The sequence below is a fragment of the Megascapheus bottae genome, chromosome 3, assembly GCF_031878675.1.
Source record: "Megascapheus bottae isolate mThoBot1 chromosome 3, mThoBot2.hap1, whole genome shotgun sequence".
Taxonomy (NCBI): Eukaryota; Metazoa; Chordata; class Mammalia; order Rodentia; family Geomyidae; genus Megascapheus; species Megascapheus bottae.
In genome coordinates, this window is record NC_143511.1 from 83071502 (window position 1) to 83088116 (window position 16615).

Consider the following 16615-nt stretch of genomic DNA (forward strand, 5'->3'; position numbering starts at 1 on the left):
TTCTTTGACTGGCTAGGAGTGTCTCAAAATAGGTGATATTAAATTGTTTTTAAGGTCACTTATAGGTATGTGGTTTAATTATTTTGGTTACAGAATATTAAGTTTTAAGCTTATATAGCCTTTTACTGCTTCAATTTGCTCTGTTTTTCAGCATCTGCTCTCAATGCTTTGCTTTTGATAACCTGGTTAAATGTTGGAGTTCGTTGTTTTTCCATCCAGTCTTATTGCGAGACAATGCAATAAGACTGGACTACCTTTGCCATTGAGATAAATGCAGCAGTTGTGTTGTTCTGAGTTCCTCTGGAACCACATTAACCTGTCTACCATCTTCTTGGGAATTGGTTTACTTAGAGGTCTTGGCTGATGGTGAAAGTGCACATGATTCTCCTCGTGATGAAACTCTACAGAACATCTCAGCTGATGATCTCCCTGACTCTGCCAGCCAAGCGGCCCACCCTCAGGACTCAGCTTTCTCCTACAGGTATTACATTTGTTTGTAGAGTTTGTACTTCATCACCATTTCACTTCAAATGACTTATTAGGTCACTTAATAGTATGAAATAGAGAAAAGAAAATAGAGCCACATGCCAATGGCTCACACCTGTAATCCTAGCTACTCAAGAGGCTGAGATCTGAGGATCACGGTTCAAAGACAGCCTGGACACAAAAAGGAAGACTCCAGGAGACTCTTATCTCCAATTAACCACCAGAAAACTGGAAGTGGTAGTGTGGCTCAAGTGGTTGAGCATTAGCCTTGAGCTGAAGTGCTCAGGGACAATGCCCAGGCCCAGAGTTCAAGCCCTGTGACTGGCCCCCATTCCCCACCCCCCAAAAAAAAAAGAAAGAAAGAAAAGAAAGTAGTGTAGTGCTGCTTATTAAGGCTTTATCTATGCATGACATACATGTAGAGCATTATTTAGGGATCAAAAACCACTCATATACTTCCAGGAGCCACATATGTAAATTTAAATGGGACAGGTTGCAGTGAGTGTTTCCGCCTCTGCCTGCTAGAAGCACGTCAGAGAAGACACAGGTAGCAAGGACTCTTCCTACAGACACTAGCTACAGGGTGATGACACAGCCACTATCTCCGTAAGCCTGTGGGAGCTCTTGATGCCATCCTTTTCATTCCAGGCATGCCTCTATTTTTAATAGGGCTTGCAAGAGAAAATATGTTTTCTGAAATTTTTGCCTTCGTTTGATAAGGAACAATAGTCAACTTCCATAGATCCATGAAACCTCTCTTAGCCCCCTCCTTCCCTCCCCCTCCTCTCCCTCCCTCCCCCCTTTCTTTTTACTTTCTCCAGTCCTGGGGCTTTAACTCAGGGCCTGGGCACTGTCCCTGGAGCTTCTTTTGCTTGGGGCTACCACTTGAGCTACGTCACCACTTCCAGCTTCTGTTTATGTGGTACTGGGGAATTGAACTCAGACCTTCATGCATCCTAGGCAAGCACTCTACCACTAAGCCACATTCCCAGACCCCAAAAGTTAGTTTTGTTTTGTTTTGTTTTATTGTTGGTCATGAGGCTTGAACTCAGGATCTGAGGGCAGTCCCTGAGCTCTTTTGCTCAAGGCTAATGCTCTACCACTTTGAGCCACAGCTCCACTTCCAGTTTTTGTGTGGTTAATTGAAATAAGAGTCCCATAGCCTATCCCTGCTGGCTTCCACTTGCAGTTTTTGTGTGGTTAATTGAAATCAGAGTCCCACAGCCCGTGCTGGCTTCGAATCACACTCCTCACATCTCAGACTCCTTAGTAGCTAAGATTATAGGCCATTGGGACAGAGCAAACTTACCTTTTTAAAAACGATTACTTGAAATTTTTGAGTCCTGAAGCATTTGTTTGTTTATTCAACAATCATAAAATATAACCATTTTAACTGAAGATTTATTTAGCCCAGTGGTAGAGCAGGTGCTTTAGCTACATGTGCTGTGTTCTAGGCTTAACCTGTAGTACCACTAAAGGAAAATGTGACCACTCTGGATAAAGTAGTTAATGCAATCTGTCCTTACTCTTCAGAGATGCGAAAAAGAAACTGAGGCTTGCTCTTTGCTCTGCGGATTCGATTGCCTTCCCAGTGCTAACCCATTCAACACGGAATGGATTGCCAGACCATACAGACCCAGAAGGTAAGTTGTTGCAGGAAAGCTTACCTTTTCCTATTAATAGAGCTTTAACTATACAAAGTTGCCAGTGTCTAGCTGTTTAGCTTCATACAGTTGTTTTAGGTTGCGTAAGGGCACTTTGACTAATGATAGTTTACTAAAGTATTTTCTAGACATAAGTATTTCTGAAGATACGTACATAGTATAGTAGAATTGATATCCTAGACACTCAGAGGCTACAGATGGCTATGTAAACCCATGGAAATTCTCAGTAATAACAGAATTCTTGTTTTGTATTTAGACAATGAAATTGTATGCTTCTTAAAAGTTCAAATTGCTGAAGCAATCAATTTACAAGACAAGAACTTAATGGCTCAACTTCAGGAAACCATGCGCTGTGTGTGCCGCTTTGATAACCGGACCTGCAGGAAGCTGCTGGCATCTATCGCGGAGGACTACAGGTGCACCCTTCCCCTTCAGCTTGGGGACCTGACTTGCAGTTGCAAATGTTTTCTTTTTGGTTCTTAGCGACAGAGAAGTGCAGTTTAGTTCAGCTTTACATGAAAATAGGTGTGAGGCCAAGATCACTAGATTATCACTTTTTTATTTTGGAAGTGTTGGGCAGATATTTGTAGTGGACCAGAAAAGTAGGAGTGACCTGGGAATTGTTAGCCTTTACTTGTTTCCAGGCCCTCACTAATGGTTATGAGAAAAAGTATAACTGGGGTGCTTAGACTGTACAGAGCCTCCAAAGATTGAGGAACAAGTTTTCTAGTATTTGTTATATTTATGCTATAAGCAAATAATTAGTGGGGAGTGCTTAATGGCTTGTATATAATCTACATTTTGGGGGTACTTTTAGTTTTTGGTAGTCACCAATTACCCAGCAAGTGAGAGTCCTTCAAGCATGGAAACTCTTCCCATATGAAATGGATTCCAAGTATGTGAAGGGTCTTAGAGACAGTGTGTTAGGTAGCTAAACATTCAACATAAAAAAGTTAGTTAGAAGCAAGCACAAAGGTTATGTCTCTTGAACTGACAATACTTCCCAAGAGGCTTGTCTACAACTGGATAGACACGACAGTTTGTAGAACCAAGATTTATAAAGTAATTTAATTAAAAAAAATAAGACTTTCAGCCTCTGTTAGTACTTCTACATACTGTCCTACAAAGCATTTCTCTTTTTAGAAAAAGAGCCCCATACATCGCCTATCTCACACGCTGTCGACAGGGATTGCAGACCACACAGGCTCACCTGGAAAGGCTCTTACAAAGGGTTTTGCGGGACAAAGAGGTGGCTAATCGGTATTTTACCACTGTCTGTGTGAGATTACTGCTTGAGAGTAAAGAAAAGAAGATCAGAGAATTCATTCAAGGTAATTAATTGCTTTTAGACAAGAGCTAAACTTGTGACTCAGTGGTAGAGTACCTGCCTAAAAGGCCCTACAAGGTCCTTAGTCCGATATTGCCTTCCACTCCCCCCCACCCCACATCCAGAAAAAGGGAAAAAGTATTTGGGAGAAAAAATTGCTTTGAATGAAACTTATCTTCAGCCATATATTATGGGGGGAAGACTGGGAAATTTTGTTTTGTTTTGTTAGTTTATGTAAGTACCTTTATGTCTTTTTAATACCCAAGATTTGGTTTGTTTGTTTTGTCTGTTTTGGTTGGGGCTTGACTGTAGGGTCTGGCTGCTTTCTCTGAGTTCTTTTGCTCAAGGCAAAAGTGGAGCCACAGCTCCAATTTTTTTCTGATGGTTAATTGAGAATTCTCCAGCCTTTTCTGCCCAGGCTGGCTTTGAACTGCAGTCCTCAGATCTCAGCCTCCTGAGTAGCTGGAATTTCAGGTGTGGGCCATCAGCACCCAACTAATACCTAGTATTGTATGGGCTCTTAGTAATAAACTTGGAAGTTGGGTGCGATATCCCCACACATGGGGGACTGAGTCAAGCTAAATAGCTGAGTCACCCAGCTTGGATGGGTTACATAGCAAGATCATGACTCTCCCCCCACAAAGGCTTAATTATTAATTTATATCTTATTTATTTATTTTTAGTGGTACTGTGGTGAAAACTGAAGTTCTCATACTTGCTATTCAAGTGTTCTAGCACTTGAACCATATTCCCAGCACGTTTTTTCTCTCATTAGTTTCTGAATAAGGTCTTTCGCATTTTGCCCCCAGGGTTAGCCTTCTCCTCTAATCTTTTTGCTGAGAGCCTTCCACATAGCTTGAAATCCAGGCATATACAGTTTATTTTTCAAGATGAGGTCTTGTTAACTTTTTGGTCCTGGCTGCCCTTGAACCTATCTTCCAAGTAGCTGGGGTTACAGATATGAGCTACTATACCCAGTCCTGGAAAACCTTAAACTTTGATGTCAAATCGCTAATAATTTTCATTTTTATTCTGGATTGAATATTTATCATTTATCTTAAAAACTCAAAAGGGGTTAAAATTTTGATTGATACTTTTTTGCCAGTCCTAGGGCTTGCACTGTCCTTGGACTTTCCTTGAGGCTAGTGCTCTACCACTTGAGCCACAGTGCCACTTCCAGCTTTCTCTGTATGTGTAGTACCAAGGAATTGAACCCAAGGCTTCATGCATGCTAGGTGTGCACTCTACTACTAGACCATGCTCTTGCCTCCACCCCCTCTTTTTTTTTTAATAATTTTTGGCCACTCTACCATTCTAAGCCACGTTTCCAGCCCAGGATTTTTTTTTAATTTAATTAATTTTATTTATTTATTTATTTATTTATTTATTTATTTATTTATTTATTTATTTTGTCGGTCCTGGGGCTTGAACTCAGGGCCTTAGCACTGTCCTTGGTCTTTCTCAAGGCTAGAGCTCTACCACTTGAGCCTTAGCACCACTTCTCGCTTTTTCTACATATGTGGTATCAAGGCATTGAACCTGGGTCTTCGTGCATGTTAAGCAAGCGTGCTACCACTAGGCCAAACTCCCAGCCCCTTGTTTTTTTGTTTTTGTTTTTTTTTGAGATGGAGTCTCTGTAACACTAGCTGACTTAGAGCTAACATTGTAGTCTGCTTGGAATAGCCTGAACTTTTTTGTGTGTATACCAGTCCTATGGTTTGCAGGGCCTGGTCACCATCCTTGAGCTTTTTTGCTCAAAGCTAGTGCTCTACTACTTAAGCCACAGCTTCACTTCCATTTAGTAGAAATAAAGAATCTTACAGATTTTTCTGCCTGGGCTGACATTGAACCTCAGTCCTAGATCTTAACCTTCTGATAGCTAGGATTATAGGCATGGGCCACCTCACCTGGCCATGATTGATTTTTTTAAAACAAGATATTGGGCTGGCAGTTTGCAAGACCTGGGTTCAATTCCTCCATATCATATATATAGAAAAGCTGGAAATGGTGCTATGGCTCAAGGGGTAGAGTTCTAGCCTTGAGAAAAAAGCCCAGGGACAGTGCTCAGGCCCTGAGCTCAAACCCTAGGACTGCCCCCCGCCCCTCCCCCACAAAAAAATCTTGATGTCTGCCTCATTCGCAATTGAAATAATCTTCATATTCTTGTTTTAGTCACCAGAGTTATGGTGTTTAAAGATACTCTACTCCCTAGTGAATGCTGGAAACTAGAGAGTATTAAACTTCACATTCTTATACTGATGGCTGCTAAGTGACTAATGAGCAGTAGCATATATTGAATGGATGCACTAACAGAGAGTGCCTTCCTGGGCTAGATGGAGCAGAGGATTCTGAATTTCCTTATGCTACTCAGAAAAACATAGTTTAAAACTCATGAATTATTTCTAGACTTTTCCATTTAATACTTTCATATCAAGTTAACTAAAACTAGAAAAGAAAACAGGATGGAGGATGGCTACAGTAATTCCTTTTTTACATTTTCATGGTATATTTTAAAAATATTTTTCATTGGAGACTTTCAGAAACTCACAGCAGCTGATGATAAAACTGCTCAAGTAGAAGATTTTCTGCAGTTCCTTTATGGCGCAATGGCTCAGGATGTCATCTGGCAAAATGCCAGTGAAGAACAGCTCCAGGATGCCCAGTTGGCTATTGAAAGGAGTGTGATGAACCGGATTTTCAAGCTTGCTTTCTATCCTAATCAGGATGGGGACATACTTCGTGACCAGTGAGTACTTCCTGTTGAACTGCATAGACGCATTGATAGCCCTGCATTTGAGGCAAGCTTTGCCTGTTGTTTGATATATGATAGGGATATAGGTAATTACTAGTTTTCATCCAGCGGAACTCCACTATCAAGAATAATAGTACCTAGTTTTCAGTGTTGTGAATAGTTAGACTGAAAGGAGTATGAATTGATTGAATCAGTTGGTTGAATCAATCAATGATTGATTGAGCCACACTTCCAGTCCTTCTGATTTTAGTTTAGTCTGAGCACTGACCTTGGACTTTCTCAAGACTAGCAGTCTACCACTTGAGCCAAAGCACCACTTCTGGCTTTTCCTGTGCATGTGGTATGGAAGAATCAAACCCAGGGCTTCATGCATACTAGACAAGCACTCCACCACTAGGCCATGATCCCAGCCACTGTACTTTTGTGTATTTTTTGAGCACTGTTTCTGTTAAAGTTGTCAGAATGCTTGCCAGTACCAGCAGTGGCTTGCTATATCCAGTGACTCTTAAGTTTGTTTCATTAAGTAGGACCTCAGGGGAGATTACTAAGTAATTTATATGTTTGCCCTTTTTTTTTTTTTTAACAGATTTTTGTTCTTGTTTTTGGTGGTTTTGAACTCAGAGCCTCACACATCTAGACAAATGTTGTCCTACTGTGCTATACCCCAGCCCTATAGAGATTCTTAGAGACTTGGGATTACTGCAACCTGCCTTCTTAGATATACATGGCCTTAGAGGCTGTTCACCCATTCAGGGCTGTTTCTCTAGAGCATCAGTTATGGGATAAGGAGTTGGGGATTTCCTGCAGAGAGCAGCTTGTTTTTGCCCATTTCTTCATGGCATTTCTACATGCCTAACCGTGTTAAGATCAAACCAAACATCTACATAAAGCACTGGAAGCCAACAAGCATGGTTTAGCCCCTTCTCTGCTGAGTCAATTCCTTTACCCTTTTAATCCTAATTATCATCATCTGCAAAATGAGGGCTTGGACAATGATAGAGTCCCTTCTCTGGGTAAAATCTCAAGTTCTCTTGCTTCCTCTCCCTGTTTGCCTTTCTCCTCACTTTTCCCTCCCCTGAGCAGCATGTCTGCACCAGGGGCCAGCACAGGAGATGAGAATGGTGTCCTCTCAGCGCATTCAGCATTTTAAAAATACAGGGTCTCACTGTGTAGCCCAGTCTGACCTTGAGTTTGGAATTCTCCTGCCTTAGCCTTCTGGATGTTGGAATATACTGGCATGTATTGGTGTGCCTAGCTAAGTAATAAGGGCTTGGGTTTGTTTTTGTTTTTGTCTTTTACAGGATGAGTACATATGGCTAAGAGAGGGTCTGCAATGTAATTGTAATCTGTATCTAGAAATGTCTAAAATGTTTTAAGTGGTTTCATAAAAGCCAATTATGACTTTGTATCTTTGTTTTCTGAAATGCATATTTACGTTTACATTTTGGGGACTTTCAGGGTTCTTCATGAACATATCCAGAGATTGTCCAAAGTTGTGACTGCAAACCACAGAGCTCTTCAGATACCAGAGGTAAAGTGCATTTATGTGGTGTGGGCTGCAGGAATATTCTATGCATATTAACGCTTTGTTAGAAAACTAAAATAGGAAATACCAGGTGCACAAGATGTTGTTCACTGGCACTGTACAGTCCTGAGGTGCTTCTGACTTGGCGTAGGAAGGACCTTAGTAGAAGTGAAGCGAAGGAACCAACCAGAAAGCCTCTTCCCAGAGACATTCAGTGCCCAGGCAGAGACTGCATCTTCAACTCTACCCTCTTGACCTGGCACTAATTTTTTTTTTACTCTTTCTAATTTAACTGTATTGTCAGAGTGATTACAGAGGGGTTAGTTACATACATAAGGTAGTGGATACTTTTTTTTTTGGCCAGTCCCAGGGTTGAACTCAGGATTTAATCACTGTCCTTGGGGCTTTTTCAAGGCTATAGCTCTACTACTTGAGCCACAGCACCATTTCCAGCTTTTTTTTCTGTGTATGTGGTACCCAGGAATTGAACCTGGGTCTTCGTGCATGCTAGGCAGCACTCTACCACTAGGCTAAACTCCTGGCCCGATTTAGCCACACTTCTAACCTTGCCTGTCTGCATTCCTTCCTTCCTTCTTCCTTCTTTGCTAGTTAGTATTGGGGTCTGAACTTAGGACATGCACTTGTTGGGCTTGGATACTCTGGTAGCACTCTACCACTTAAGCCACATCTCTAGCCCAGCTTTTTTGTGGTTATTTGGAAGATGAAATCTTTTAGACTTTTCTGCTCAGGCTGGCTTTGAACTCTGTGAGTCTCGGCATCCTAAGTGTCTATGATTACAGATGTAAGCCTCTGCTGCATGCCTTATCCCTGTTTTTCAGAAGTTATGCGTAGGATAGTGTCTTGCTGTCTGCTCAGGGTCACCAGTGTGTGCCACTATTTCCATCTTTCCTCCATAGAGACACTTTTTGAAAACTTTTCTGCCCAGACTAGTCTGGTTTCCTGATCCCTCCACATAACTTGAGTGCCACTGTGCCCAGATATAGGTAGAGACATTTTTTACAAGTCTTTTCTCTTGCTCTTAGCGTCCATGGAACCAGGATTACAGGCATGGGCCACCAGCACTTACTGAGGTCAGGACCAGCTGTACATTGTTTACAAATTTAAAAAGCTGGATCATGAAAATGTCAGCTATTTGAGCTTTCTGGCTATTTTTATTAAATTACCAATTAATGAAACAGTATACATTTCTTAATTTTCAATAATTTTTCTTTTTTGAGAAGGGGTTCTGTTTCTAGATCCAAAAAATGGTACATACTACTACAGTCGTACATACTAGTTGTTGTTATTGTTGTTGGTTGTGGGACTTGAACTCTGGGCCACGGCACTGTCCCTGAGCTCTTCAGCTCAATGCTACCACCCTACCTCTTGAGCCACAGATCCACTTCCAGTTTTCTTTTTTTTTTTTTAATTTTATTTTTATTTAATTTTATTTTTATTTTTTGCCAGTCCTGGGCTTGAGCTCAGGGCCTGAGCACTGTCCTTGGACTTTCTCAAGGCTGGAGCTCTACCACTTGAGGCTCAGCACCACTTCCAGCATTTTTCTATGTATGTGGTACCGAGGAATTGAACCCTGGTCTTCATGCATGCTAGGCAAGCACTCTACCATTAGGCCAAACTCCCGGCCATACCACTTCCAGTTTTCTTGTGGTTAATTGGAGATAAGAGTGTCATGGACTTTAGTGCCCGGGCTGGCTTTGAACCTTGATCCTCAGATCTCAGCCTCCTGAGTAGCTAGGATTACAGTTGTGAGGCACCACACCTGGCGCATACTAATTTTTAAGTTGTTTTGTTTTTTAGTTTGTGCTTTTAGAATCAGCTGCTATATATAAAGGAATTTTCTTCAAGCTATTTAAGAAAGATAATTGTTTGAAATTTTATGAACTATTCTGTTATTATTATAAGCTCTATTCATTGATTATTTGATTTGTTCTATTTTTAAGTGCAAAAAAATTATGTAAAGTTGAAATGGGATTAAAACCTTTGGTAGAAGGGGAAGAAAGTACCGTGCAGTTCTACTAAAAGGGGGCAGTGGTCAGGATTGCTGTGCATTTTGCTGTTGGATACGGGATGCATATGGTCTGTGGTCTCGCTTAGGTTTATCTTCGGGAGGCGCCATGGCCATCTGCACAGTCAGAGATCAGGACAATAAGTGCGTACAAAACCCCCCGGGACAAAGTACAGTGCATCCTGAGAATGTGCTCCACCATCATGAACCTCCTGAGCCTGGCCAATGAGGACTCCGTGCCCGGGGCAGATGACTTTGTTCCTGTGTTGGTGTTCGTGCTGATAAAGGTGGGCCTTTACCATTGTCACCCGAAAAGTTTATCTGCCATCCTGAGCAGGCAGGCAGAGTTTCACATGGGTTTTGAGAGTCTTGGACTCCTTTCTGTAACCCAGAAATGTGTCTGATATCAAGATATATTTATCATGTTCACAAAGTTAGGATTTTTGAAAGAAAGGATAACCCCCCCCTCCTTTTTTTTTTTTAATTGCCAGTCCTAGGCTTGAGTTCAGAGCCTAGGCATTGTCCCTGAGCTGCTTTTGCTCAAGGATAGCACTCTACCACTTGTGCTATGGTGCCACTTCCAGCTTTTTCTGTTTATGTGGTACTGGGGAATCAAACCCAGGCCTTCATGCATGTTAGGCAAACACTCTACCACTTAGCCATACTTCTGGCCCCTGTTTTCTGCTTTTAAACTGAGCTTCTATCCTTGGTGGGGCTTAGCCTGTCGGCCTGAGTAAAGAGAAGAGAGTAGGCTCTCTGTGCTGGACCATGCCACCACCTTTCACAGGCCCATGTAGTACTTGCTAGATAGACCAGCAGCTCAGTACTCATTCCTCCCTTGTTCTGACCCTCTTCATAGTCATACTTCATTGTCATTCATTTATTCATTTATGATGCTGGTCTTGGGATTTGAACTCAGGGTCTGGGCACTGTCCCTGAGGTTTTGCTTTGGTTTTCAAGTGGTTAATTGGAGACAAGAGTTAATGCCTGGCTAGGCATTTTCTGAACCTCAGATCTCAGCCTCCTGAGTAGCTAGTATTATAGGTGTGAGCCACCAGCACACAATTTGTCCCTGAGATTTTTTTTTGCTCAAGGCTAGTTCTCTACCACTTGAGCCACAGCTCTACTTCTGGCTTTTTTGGTAGTGAACTAGAGATGAGTCTCTTAGACTTTCTTGCCTGAGATGACTTCAAACTCCAATTAGATCTCAGCTTCCTGAGTCTGTAGGATTACAGGCATGCGTCACCAGCATCCACCTCACACTATTTATTTATTTATTTTTGTTGGTTGTGAGACTTGAACTCTGGGCCTGGGCACTGTCCCTGAACTCTTCAGCTTAAGGCTGCTGCCCTACCCCTTGACCCACAGTGTCACTTCCAGTTTTCTGGTGGTTAATTGGAGATGAGTCTCATGAACTTTTCAGTGCCTGGGCTGCTTTGAACCATGATTCTCAGATCTCAGCCTTCTGAGTAGCTAGGATTACATATGTGAGTCACTGTGTCAGTCTTCATTTTTTTTTTTTTTTTTTTTACTCTAAAAATGAAAGTTTCTTCCGTTTAGTTTGAACATTTGTGAGTGGCCTGCCCTGCTGCCGGTTGCAGCGTGCTTGCCATTTGTCTCATGAACTCTTAGTGTTGCTGATAGCTGTACCACTGGAACTTGGCCTGGAGTCTTTGTACTTTGGCTGTCAGCTTGTCTTTATTACTATACAAGGACATATCTGTTTAGTCTACTACAGAGCTAGTTTAAACTCACTTAAGGCAAGGGCTTTGGCTTGCCTATGTCCTTTGTCTCCATGTAAGAAAATGAAGCAGAAGGATATTTTGCTATAGAGGGTACATTACCTTTTTAAGGTGTTTGTCAGCTGGGTCTACCTACATTTGCCAGTTATATCTCCATTTTCCTACAGCATTTATTTCCTTGCCTAACTTTCTAGAGTCCTGTGATGTTGAGTAAGATGCTAGTAAGATGCCTCCATAGGGATCAGAAAGGTTAGTGTCTTGCCAGAATAGAAAGCTATAGGTAGAACAGAGAGGACTAGAACCAGGCTACTTCCCAGTCTGCTGTTACTTAATCGTTTACAAATTACTTCCAAAAGGCAATTTGGGGATTATTGTCAAAAGGACGGGTATTTCTTTTGTTCATGGAAGAGCAACTACTTAGATGACTTTGGCACAGCACTTGTGCGATTGGTCTTTTATTTACTTCTCTAGGCAAACCCCCCCTGTCTGCTGTCTACCGTGCAGTATATCAGTAGCTTCTACGCCAACTGTCTGTCTGGGGAGGAGTCCTACTGGTGGATGCAGTTCACAGCAGCAGTGGAATTCATTAAAACCATTGATGACCGGAAGTGACCAAGACTCAAGCTCACTACCACAGCCAACTGGCAAACAAATCCCTGAGAACACGTAGCCACTGCTTTGAAGGCTGAAGATTGTTTTTGTATAATATTGTACAGCATTCAGACATTTTAAAACAAATCTTTACTAAACAGATTAATGTGCTAACAACAGGTTCTTTTTTCTTTGGGCTTTTTTCTTTTCTGATAATGCATATTTTATTTTCTTGTGCCAAGTAGAGAATATTACTGCAAAAAGGGACCATGTTTTTCAGGTATTTTGAAGCATTGAAGACCAGACCAGACTCTTGTAAGAAATTTCTAGATCTCCATTATGGATACCCCATTCTTTTATTTTCAAAAAGAACAGTACACCTCTTTTAAGATGCATCAAATGGAAGGAAGATACCAGCTGCACTGAGGATTAGAACAGTGGTACATTTGTGGCATTATCTATACATACACTCACCTAAGTTGAGAAACTAAGAAGGAAATGTAAATATAATATATATTTATATTTGATGTAAAATGGACATCTTTAGATTCTAATAAACAAGGAATCTTGCTGATAGTAGGTTGTGACATGCCCTCTCGTGAAATGGTTTACTTGACAAAATTTAAGCTGAGCTTAAGAGCAAAACACACACAAGTATTTATGGAAGTGTGAATCTATATCTGCTGAAGTCTGTAGTCATGGTGTCTGCCGAGGAGTGTAGCATATAGGCTGGACGTGTGGAGCCCTGTGTAGGAGCAGACCTCAGCTCCCACACACTCTATAGGAAAGAGCAGTTGCATCTGCCTGCAGTGTGGTATGTCTCCTCTGGATGCTAAGTGTGCCCTAGAAACCCCAGACAGAGCTCCTTACAAACCTTGAACTGTTAGATACTTTTAATGATTATTCACATTGAATGCACAGATTAGGAATTCAGTGAATGTCATTTTTTTTTTTAAGAAAAAAAACTAATTTGTATTGTCTTCTCTAGTGTTACAAGTTTTAGTAGTGATAAACTATTTTAATCAATCATACTATTCTTACAGAAAGAAATCTATTTTGGCAGGTTTCTGTGCCTTTATTTCCCTCTTCTGAAAAAAAAAAAGTAGTATGTGGTCCTCTTGGTTTGCACTGTACACCAGTAATTAATTTGGACTGGCCTTTGGTGCTGAGCAGCTGGCCAAAGAGGCACACCAGAGCTCCCAGCACATACCTGGTACACAGGCTGTCGCTGGCCACTTCCCAGCTTTCAGCTTCTTTAATGACAAATGCTGCAGCTCCGTAGAGTCTGTTGTTGTGGGCAGCGTGTCCAGCATCTTTAAGGTGACCTGTGATCACCAGCTTTGATTAGATGGATAGAGGTTCTTTTGTGTCCTCCTTGCAATCTGTTTCATAACGCCCAAAGAAACTGGGCATTATTAATGCCTCCCCCTCTTCTAACTCATTTATTTTAAAATACCAAAATGGTGATTTTTAATAGGAGTGTGGGATGGGGTTTCTGCCTTCTAGGGAGAGATCAAAGTTAAACTAGTACTGCAAAATGTCCTTCTGAATGTCAGATCAAGATATCCTTAGGATCATCATGGCCATCACTCACCCTGCCAGGCTGCAGGCCATAGGCCGTCACACACATAGACTGTGTGACACGGCTTCTGAACCTAGATCGGAGTCCATTTACTTTAGCCTGTGATTCAATAAATGTTAAATCAACAGAAGTCTTTGAATACTTGCGATTCATTGTTAAGGAATTTCACTCATAAATCAATGATTTTTTTTTCCCCTTTGCAAGGGTAACTAAATGTATTCCATGTTATCATTGTAGAAATAAATCTGAAGATGTGACCATTGTACCAGGGCTCTTTCTACATGGTATACAGCTACACTGGCAGGAAGTGGGCTCTGCAGTGCTCCAGCTGGTGGTGAGATAGAGGTCAGCACTCAGTGCTGGCAAAGAAGTGCAGTGGTGCTCCAGGGTTTCCCTGGGAAGCCTTGTCCTGAGCCAGGGGTCGTCATCATTTAACCATCATCAGCTTGATTTCATGGCAGGCCTTCTCCTAGGGTTGATTTTTCAGTTTAGGAATTGATCAGCTGTGGTGGCATAAGTATGCAAGAAGATCCTCAAGTGGTTTTCCCCATGTTTCCTTCCTTCCTGTTCTAGAGGAAGGCTTCACACAAAGCAGATTCACCCCTGGTAAACACTCCACCCGTTATCACAGAGCTGACAGGTGGTATTGGGGAGACAGGGGCTCTGCTCACTGAAGTCTTAAAGAAGAGAAAGATGATTTTATAGTTTGTTTGTATTCTGCTTCTGGAAGTAATAGGAATACAAATTGAAGATTGTCCTTGTGAAAAAGTACGTGGCGGGGAGAAGGTAGACACCTGCCAAATAGTTTATTTTGTCTCCATTTTAGGTTAATACCTTGGTCACCGTAATCACCTTCTTTGGCTTTTTCTCTGTAAAAACCTGCTTATGAATGTCTTTAGACACAGATGTACAGTGGTAGAGAATTGGAACTTCTAAGGGATTGGAAATAGAAATGATAAATGGTTTTCCTTTCCCTCTTATATCTTGAAAGCGCTTAAGTGGACTTTAGAAATATATATTCTTGAGATACATACAAGGAAAACAAAAACCTGGCCCCTAAACAGTAAAGAGCTGGCATGAATTCTTGTCATGAGAGTCAGTACCAGAGGGCAGGCATGCAGAGGTTCTTCTGTCACCTGTCTTAGGAACTGCTGTTTGGGCCAAACATAGATAGGTCAATTAGATGTTTTAAACGTGAGGTTTAATGGTGTGAAGAGGGAAGTTGTTAGTGGATCTCGTAACTGTGGTAGAAATGTGGTAATTTGCGTGCCCAGGGCCTCAGCCCACACTGCTGCCTCTCCATTGAACTCTGATTTCCTCACAGCTCTTTGAAGTCTAGTGAGTTGATTCCTTAAGCAATCGCTGCAATGAGGAAAAGGGTAGATACAGGCTTTTTTGATCCACAAAATATTTTTTAAAAGTGAACAACAATGTTGGTTGCCAAGATGTTTGAGAGCACTGCCAGATGGGTAGTTCTTTGTGTTAGGATGCTGGGTGACCGGGAATAGTTTTATTACTGGTGCGAACACTTGGAGACATGCAGGTCGAGCCAGCTGCTCAGGAAAGCGGGGAGGGAGGGGGGCTGACCCGTGGAGTCCCCACGGTGGAGTTCAGCAGAGTTTGTGAGATGGGGCTCGTACCAGCTCATCTCTGCCAAGGTGCCAGTCTGTCCTGTCTACTGTATCGTGTGTCACCTGTACTAAAAAGCTTTGTATTGCCCCTTCAACTGACCACCCTTTGTACAAGTCCACTGGTAAGCCTGCAGTCTTGTATGTGAGCAGGAGGAGTGGGCTGCCTCCCTCGCGATTACTGCTGTACTGTCATTTTGTGAAACTGATTAAAAGGGAGGGCGGTCTCCACCTGGCTGTATGTTTCCATCCTCTGTTCCATGTTGAGAAGCATTTCTGGAAATTTGACTTCTCCAAGGTGATATCTTCCATGAGTTCATGCGCGTCCCCATCTGAACACCTAAAGACCGAGAAAAGGACCACTTGGGAGAGGGTGAGCAGTGGCGGTGTGGTGCTTCCTAGCCACCTCTTCCTTTCCTGAGGTCCATGGAGCACAGTGGCACAGTGGCCACTGATGCAGCACTTGCCTTTCCAGCCAAGAGAACTGAGCCCTGGCTCTCAGAGGCAAGGCCCTGGGGCCTCAAGGCTGCCCTCCCCAGAAGAAAGGTGCTACTGGTGTCTCCTGGACCTCATTTAAGAGGCAGTGTTTAAAAGCTCGCTTAGGGCATGGGTCCCTCCCCCATCTCCATTATTGGGCTTTGAACTCAGGACCTTTTGCTCCTTGCTTGCCTCACTGGTATTCTACTATCGAATCCATTTCTCCAGCCTGACATTTTGCTGGTTAATTGGAGATGGAATCGCAAAGACTCCTGCCTCAGCTGAATTCAAATCACCTTTTCTGTATCTCCTGAGTAGCAGGTTTTTCACTCACCCTTCAGTATTGAAATGAGTACTGTGAGAGCTGAGCACTGTGGTTCACACCTGTAGCTACTCAGGAGGCTGAGATCCGAGGGTCGAGGTTCAAAGTCAGCCCGGGCACAAAAGAACCTGAGACTCATGTCTAATTAACCTCTAGAAAAAACAGGAAGTGGGGCTTGGCTCAAGGGTAGGGCGGTAACCTTGAGCTGTAGAGCTCAGTCAGGGACAACACCCAGGCCCAGGGATAGGGTAGTAGCCTTGAGCTGAAGAGCTCAGGGACAGTGCCCAGGACACACACCCCCCCCCCCAAAAAAAAGAATACTATGACTTGCCTAGAGTTGCAAGTATTCAGTTTTCTGGTTGGTTTTGGGGGTACTTGGGACCTGGCATTTCCTATGCAGGTATACTTGAACTACTCCAGCCCCCTTTTGCCTCCCCCCCCCCTCCCCAGTCCTGGGGCTTGAATTCAGGTCCTAAGCACTGTCCTTGAGCTT

At 42.5% G+C, this 16615-nt stretch overlaps 1 protein-coding gene across 8 annotated transcripts in view; it reads left to right on the forward strand.

Moving 5' to 3' along the window:
* The window catches only part of Gapvd1 (GTPase activating protein and VPS9 domains 1), a 92754-nt gene extending 80065 nt beyond the window's left edge, over positions 1-12689 (forward strand). For all 8 annotated transcript variants that reach the window (XM_090330634.1, XM_090330638.1, XM_090330636.1 and 5 more), the window contains 8 exons: positions 352-481; positions 2020-2129; positions 2407-2566; positions 3294-3481; positions 6010-6223; positions 7688-7760; positions 9870-10067; positions 11994-12689. In XM_090330634.1, the coding sequence (XP_090186760.1) occupies positions 352-481; positions 2020-2129; positions 2407-2566; positions 3294-3481; positions 6010-6223; positions 7688-7760; positions 9870-10067; positions 11994-12134 (1214 nt within the window). In that variant the 3' untranslated portion in view covers positions 12135-12689. The remainder of the gene's footprint in view (positions 1-351; positions 482-2019; positions 2130-2406; positions 2567-3293; positions 3482-6009; positions 6224-7687; positions 7761-9869; positions 10068-11993) is intronic.
* Positions 12690-16615: the final 3926 nt, after the last annotated feature.